The 7,764-nt window shown below is 46.5% G+C and overlaps 1 protein-coding gene across 1 annotated transcript in view; it reads left to right on the top strand.

The window, feature by feature from the left end:
• LOC106806870 (solute carrier organic anion transporter family member 4A1-like) overlaps positions 1 to 4,351 on the top strand; it is a 22,227-nt gene extending 17,876 nt beyond the window's left edge. The window contains exons 12-15 of the mRNA XM_014809011.1: positions 360 to 522; positions 2,401 to 2,576; positions 3,208 to 3,272; positions 3,692 to 4,351. Of these exons, the coding sequence (XP_014664497.1) occupies positions 360 to 522; positions 2,401 to 2,576; positions 3,208 to 3,272; positions 3,692 to 4,197 (910 nt within the window). The 3' untranslated portion in view covers positions 4,198 to 4,351. The remainder of the gene's footprint in view (positions 1 to 359; positions 523 to 2,400; positions 2,577 to 3,207; positions 3,273 to 3,691) is intronic.
• Positions 4,352 to 7,764: the final 3,413 nt, after the last annotated feature.

Genomic DNA, 7,764 nt, shown 5'->3' with positions numbered 1-7,764 from the left:
ACTACGCAGTTGGCACAGTCACAGCCTGTCGATATTTCCGGGCAGCGGTGATTCACGCTATTTCTAATCTACAGGGTTCTTGATCACATACCTCATCGTTCAAAATAGACCCGATCAATATATATATATATATATATATATATATAGAGAGAGAGAGAGAGAGAGAGAGAGAGAGAGAGAGAGAGAGATTTATGATGGACAGACTAGATCCTGCTGCCAGTGTTCTCCGTAACATAGCAATCACTCCCGTCGTCATGCTTACTGTGTATTACTACAGCGTTACTATTTTGTTACTGTTACCCTGTTTTATACTGTTACTCTGTTTGTCATTATTAACCCCTGCTATTGTTATGTTGCAGTGCCTTACTGGCGACGGAGATGCGTTCCAACCTTTCGTCTGCCTGCAGCCAAGGCTGCCGCTGCGAGCGGGAGACCTACGCTCCGATATGTGGAGTAGACGGAGTCACCTACTACTCGCCATGCCATGCCGGATGTAAGACCGTCTATCCAGGTTCTGTCGAGGTATGTGTAGTTTTCGTATGTCACCACTGGGTGGCGCTGATAGGAGGCCTGCGCGTGCCTACATCGTGCTCGGTTATACACAAAACATCGGGAGTGGTTGAAAAACGAAATTGAACAAATTTTTTACAAAATTTGTTTTTATTCACCCCTTATGATGACATCTAAAAATGTAGTGCAGACAATGTAACAGCTAATACGTTTAGCACTGTAATAATTGTAACGACTAGCAAAATAGCAACTAGCAAATTAAGTGCACCGTTTGTTATGCTCGGAGTGTCTTCCAATTATGACGGTCCAGAATTTCGAACGACTTCAATCTCTTGTACCGGAAGCCCCTTCGTAACAGTTATACATTTCGGATGTTAGTACTCGCTATTTTGCTTGCGAGGAAAACTATAGAAGCAATTATGTTTGTAAACCGGAGACTCCCTGTATACAGCGGTCACCTTACTGTTACTAAACGCCACACGCTGCCGGACGTGGAGTGTGACTATAGTATATAGGAACTCGTCAGGAGTACGGTCAGCCACTGGTTATAAGCAATCATTGGCGGGAAGGAAAAATCTATTTAAAGATCCTTCAGACCTTTTGACCTGGCGCGTTCTTCGATCGGCGCTATACTTCAGTCGGTCTTGGAAAATCGTTGTTCGATAGAGAAAAATGGACGTGTGACGTCTGGCGTTGATTCTGGTACGCAGGGTCATGCCGCAGCCGCTTAACAGACGAGACCCTCGTGTCCTTAGAACCCTGTGTAGATATATTGAGAATTCCACATTGGCAGTCATCCGACCATTAAGTACGCGGAGTTCATGCGATTAATTATGTCTGAAAAGCTAATAACAGTTGGCCTATATACGGAAGTACGTGTGTATGTAATTATAAGCGTGATTGCGTGTTTATCACAGTCATTATCAATGTTATTATCATTATCGCTATGATTACATCAGTCAAGAATAATTAAAGTTAATTAATTCCCTGGTTTACCTGCGCCGTAAGTCTGCATTACCTTGAAGATATTTTTCCTATAAGTGTGTGTGCGATTATATGAGCTATAGCATAATAGGATTAATAATAACGCAGCTATACTTTACATCCGTCGGCGTAGATTGACGGGATAATGTTACTTACATATATATCTACGTGCGCGTCATCGCAGCGTCCCATCCACAGGCACTTGGAACGTCTCAATAAAAAATAAAAAGGTAAATAAACACGAAATGTATTTACTGCCAAAGTCTTAATGTTTCTCTACTCTATTTCGCCTATAATCACCTGTAAATGCCGGTCAAATGCTGATCTGCAACACACAAGTACACCGCACGCCCGCCCTGCGCACAAACAACATGAATAAGAGAGTAATATTCATGTTGTTTGTTTATTCAGCGTATAACCTTGTCTAGTATATGACTTCTATCGCTCATGCGCAATGTTAAGAGGGCGGGTTTTCCATGTCACTGTGTCTAGGATTTGACCTCTACTGCATATGAGCAATGTAAAGGGAGCGGTGTTTGTCATGTAACTGTGTCGTGGATTTAACCCCTACTGCCCATGCGCAATATAGAGGGACGGTGTTTACCATATAACTGTTTCTCAGATTTGACCTCTACTGCCAATAAGCAATATAGAAGGACGGTGTTTACCATAAGAGGGATGCATACCATGCTACGTCGCTCCTGCCAGCCTCCCAGCTATGTTACAGTATCTGCTATACCGCATCATTTGTCTAATTGATCGTCCACGTTTTCTCGCCGTCGGGCGTCGCCGCCGCACTCGATCACGTTACGACGACGTCGCCCCGGTCGGCCGTCGGTCGATCGCTACGCGTGCCATCATTTACGACGACACAGTTACGTCATCGTCGTGCGTTCTCTTCCGCAGGCTTACGGCGATTGCAGCTGCATCCAGGGCGACTACCCGGATGCGGTTGTCATGGCGACGAGCGAGCCGTGTCGTCCGGACTGCTCGCTGCAGCTCGGCGTGTTTCTGGCGACGTTCTTCATCATCATGTTTCAGACGTTCATCGTCAGCATCCCCGCGCTGTCGGCAACAATCAGGTACGTATAATGGCAGTGCATGCTCGTCGCTTCTCTTCCTCCAGGCCTCCAGCGCACCTCATTCCCGTACACTGACTTGGTACGTGATGTCAGTGCACGCTCGTCTTTTCACTCCCCCCCACACAGACACCGCAAGCCCTCAGCTCACATCAAGCTCTTACACTGAGTACGTAATGTCGGTACACACTAGTCGCTTCACTCCCCCCCCCCCAGGCCCCCAGCGCACCTTATTCTCTTACACTAGGTACGTAATGTCAGTGCAGACCTGTCTCTTCACTCTCCCCCAGGCCCCCAGCGCATCTTATTCTCTTACAGTAGGTACTTAATGTCGGTACACGGTAGTCGCTTCACTCTCCCCCAGGCCCCAGCGCACATCATTCTTTAAAAATTAGGTACTTAATGCCGGTACAGACTCGTCGCTTCACTCTCCCTCTCACTACGCCGCTCAGCTCACAGGAAGGGAGAAACAAGGTTTAGACGTCGCTATCGTGGAATGGCATCACAACATGTTCACAGCTTTATTTTCTATTATATTTTTAAATTTCAACGGTACTATGCCCGATAAACCTGTTAACGTTCATCAAGCATAATCTCTTTCTGCATTTCACAGTATCGCTTTGTACGTTTTCAGGTCCGTTGTGCCGAATCTTAGATCGTTTGCTATCGGGAAGCAATGGCTCTATGTTCGCTTGCTAGGTAAGTGATGCGACATCCTTCATATGTTAATTACCTAGTAATTGGTTAATTGGTGCAGTTGCGGCTGTTGTGAGATAAATCGTTATGCAAATTATTCAATGGCGCGGTATTAGGTTATAAATTATGTTTATGTAATGAGTTCATATATTATAGTGACCGGTTTTTACGAACCAGGAGTCTTGTTTCGATTGTTATAGTCACCGACCACAGTCACACAGCAAACTACCAAATTTTATCTCAAATGTGTTTACTTTTTATCTCACCTCATACCAAGCTCAACACCTTTCATCCCTAATCCACACCCACATTATAGCTCGGCTCCTTCCGCCATCTCGACACGCAATCAATAATCTCGACCTTGATTTCGACTTTCAACCTTGACCCAATCAATGACGTCATCTCGGCCTTGACCCCTACAGGTACGATCCCGGCGCCGCTACTATTCGGTACGCTCATCGACTCGACGTGCCAGGTGTGGTCGGACACGTGCGCGGGCGGCGGAGGCTCGTGTCGGGTCTACGATAACCACAGCATGGGGCGACGCCTACTACTGGTCGGCGTCTGCGGTAAGACCGTCTCTTCGCTCTTCTTCCTCTGCTCGTGGCTCCTCTACCGGCCGCCGGAAAAATCACCGACGACGGCGGCGGTGGCGGCGGCGGAGGTGGCGCCTCACGCGGCCGAGTTTCTGCCGACGAAATCGGATCCGAATGATGTGAGCGTCGACATGTCGGTAGCGAGCAAGGCGAGCAGCGGCTACGACACGTGCACGCAGGCGACGAGCGGCACGCTCGAGTCGCGCGCCAGCAGCGGATACGGCGATCCGGGTTGCCATGGCAACCGGCCGAGGAGCGGCGACGCGCGTCGCATCGTGCCGGATCCGCGACCGGAGCCAGACGGCTCGCCGAGATACCAGTTCAGCTTCTAGTGGCGACGAGTGTGTCAGCGAGCGGGCGTAGAGATCCCTCACACATGGCCTGCTGTGATCCTGTGATTCATACTTCGAGGCGCGTGCGTGTCTAAGCTTGCGCGCGCGTGCTTGTGTGCGTGCGTGTGCTTGTGTGCGTGCGCGTGTATGTGTGCGTGCGTGTGCTTGTGTGCGTGCGTGTGCTTGTGTGCGTGCGCGTGCATGTGTGTGTGCGTGTGCATGTGTGCGTGCGCGCGTGTGCGTGCGTGCGTGTGCATGTGTGTGTGCGTGTGCATGTGTGCGTGCGTGTGCATGTGTGCGTCCGTGTGCGTAATTTCACGAGCTTCCATGATCATTTAAAAAAATTTGATATCTAATTTACCCGTAGCGAAAATGGTGATGAATTATCATGATGGGTCGTCGGCTCCCAATAGTATGCAAGGCGTAGAATTTCTTCCTGGGGGAAACTTCTCTTTGAGAGACTGTACGTTGATGCGTTCACAAGCGCCCTCTATCGGCGGTGTGCCTGCCTGTGTTATGTACGCAAGTACGCATGCAGATCATGTATGGAAAAGTACACGTATCTTAGGAGGATATGCACCTTTAGATCTGTGATAGGGACTGACAGCGTTTAGCTGATATTATAATGATACTGAACCCAAATTTATTAGCTAAGCCTATATCAAGTTCGTGTATGAAATTAATTTTTCCCGTATTCTGAAAGCCGCCATCCTAAAGTGCCAAATCTCCGTAACAGCGATGAGTATCACACGAATCATGGGTGTGCGTGGTTACGTACGAGTGTGCATGCATCTGTGTGTGCGTGTGTGCAGACGTTCGTGCGTGCGTGCGTGCATCTGTGCGTGCGTGCGGACGTACGAGTGTGCATGCATCTGTGTGTGCGTGTGTGCAGACGTTCGTGCGTGCATGCATCTGTGCGTGCGTGCGGACGTACGGGTGTGCATGCATCTGTGCGTGTGTGCAGACGTTCGTGCGTGCATGCATCTGTGCGTGTGTGCAGACGTTCGTGCGTGCATGCATCTGTGCGTGTGTGCAGACGTTCGTGCGTGCATGCGTCTGTGCGTGCGTGCGTACGTACGGGTGTGCATGCATCCGTGCATGCGCGTGTGCGTACGTGCGTGCGTGCATGCATCCGTGCATGCGTGCGCGTATTTGAGTAGTAATGTTGTACGTAATAAAGCAGAAAGCAGTAGTTCGCGCTGAAACTAAGACTGTAGCAAGTTGACAGACCTGTGTTGATCACATATTCGTGAAATAAAGGGAATAAGCTCTCCCTCTTTTGTTGTTTTATGCTAAACCTGTGAACCATCCTCGCTGTACTTCTCTGTCCGTGCATAAATTCTCACGTGGGCGCTGATTCTCGCTTGTTGCTTCCGCGAAAATAAACAGCTTTTGTACGATGTCGACAAACGGGGCAGTAAATGCAATTGATTACATCAGTCATCACCATCAGTGGTTACGTTAGTAGTAACGCGCATGGCAAGCTTGTGCACCATGTCTCTCTCAAGTCAGTTTATTCGTCTGTCGAACAGAATATGTGATTCTGCTGTTGCCTGTATATTCAACGTGTTTGAAAAACGTGAGAAACGCCACATAGAGGGCACTCGCGTATTTTCAACGATAATGATAAAATCAAAATGCGTACGTGGCGGTACCAAGCTTCTCGAGTCCAGTTTACTCTGCAAATATGTTGGCGATTTATTCAAGGATTGCATTCAGGGTTCATCTCCGACTTGATTCCCTCCTTGTGTGAATTGGTTATCGATGGGGGGAATCGATACGTATATTAGAGGGGGTTTTGTTGGCAGTATTTTCGAAATGCGCATATAATTTTCTTTGGCGGCTGCATGAACGAACCGTTACTGAAAATATCCGTCTCACTGCATTTGTGTAAATACGCGATTGTACGTCTGTGATTACTACGCGCAAGTGTAATTGTAAATATTTGCGTTCAATATGATTTGGATACGTGTGTGTGTGTGTGCGCGCGCGTGTGTGTGTCCACGCGTTAGCACGTTTGCTTCTACTGTCTCTCCGTCTCTGTCTCTGTCTCTGTCTCTCTCTCGCTCTCTCGCTCTTTCTCTCTCTCTCTCTCTCTCTCTCTCTCTCTCTCTCTTTTTTTTCTTTTTTTTTATCCTCTCTCTCTCTTTCTTTCTCTCTCTCTCTCTCTCTCTCTCTCTCTCTCTCTCTGGTCGTCGTCTCTCTCCCTCCCCCTCTCTCTCTCTCTCTCTTTCTCTCTCTCTCTCTCTCTCTCTCTCTGTCTTTCCTCGCTCGCAATCACTATCTCTCTCTTTCTCTCGCTCTCGCTTTCTCTCGCTCTCTTTTCTTTTTCGTTCTTGAGTAAATGACTTTTACAATGGACCGTTAATGTTTATGAGATGTCAATGTGATCAGTGCACACAATATGTAAATATATGCGAGTTTTTTCTAGTAAGATACATTTACTTGTTTGTTTTGTGATATCTTGTATTTGTTCGGTTGAAGCAGGAAAATCATGTGATTCGATAAATAAATAAATATATATATCGCAACGCTGCGTATATAGTAGCCTACAGTATAAATTCTAACCAATGCTGATAGGTAATGCGGCAAGAAAGATAGTTGAGGGGCGGCAGAAAAAGAAGGATGCTGTGCGAGAGACAAGGGAAGCAAGGGGAAGGATGGGAGGGGATGAAGTAGTAGTTTTTTGGCACCCTACAGGCTAGGGCGCTTTCCTAATTGTAAACACGTGTACACTGAAAAATATCGAGAGTAGATAATAACAGTTTATTATCTACGAGTAGTTAGTTATAGTTAGTTATTTATTATAGTTAGTTAGTTATAGTTAGTCTATTATCTAAGAGTATTTATTATCTACCCTTAAAAATATTTATCACAGAAATCTATGCTGAGATACCCCCTAACCATATTAAATATATTCATCGCAAAATATAACTCCTCTGGTGAGATATTGCGAATGCGCTAACAGACTAACGTAGCCAGATTGTGTACTGACTGGTATATGCAGCGGGACCTTACATGCAAGGTTTTCTTCCCATTTCTTAAGTGATGTCTACTGATAAAATTCTAATCTATGCTAGGATAACTCCTCTTCAGTTTAAATACATATTTTTGCAAAATATTATTTTTCTCGGGAGCTAATGCGCATGCGCCAGCACCGTTTCAGGCGTGCAGTACGGATGAAAAACACTGCATAATATAGCTTGCCAAGAGAGAGAGGGGTGGGAGACCGAGGAAAGGTGGCAGGGAAGTAGTTGAAGGGCGGTAGAAAAAGAAGGATGTTGTGCGAGAGACAAGAGGCAAGGCGAAGGTTGGAAGGGATGAATTAATCGTTTGGCACCCTACAGGCTAGGGCGCTTTCCTAATTATAAACACAGGTCCACTGATAAAGATTTATCACATAAATCTGTGCTGAGATACCCCTTAACCATATTAAATGTATATTCATTAAAAAATATAACTCCTCTGGTGAGATATTGTGCATGCGTTAAAACTCTAACGTAACCAGATCATATACTGACTGGTATATGTAGCGGGGACCTTACATGCAAAGTATTCTTTCTATTT

Source organism: Priapulus caudatus, unplaced genomic scaffold, assembly GCF_000485595.1.
Source record: "Priapulus caudatus unplaced genomic scaffold, Priapulus_caudatus-5.0.1 Scaffold10, whole genome shotgun sequence".
Taxonomy (NCBI): domain Eukaryota; kingdom Metazoa; phylum Priapulida; class Priapulimorpha; order Priapulimorphida; family Priapulidae; genus Priapulus; species Priapulus caudatus.
Note: the sequence above shows the minus strand (reverse complement) of the source record. Positions and strands in the feature narration are given on the sequence as shown.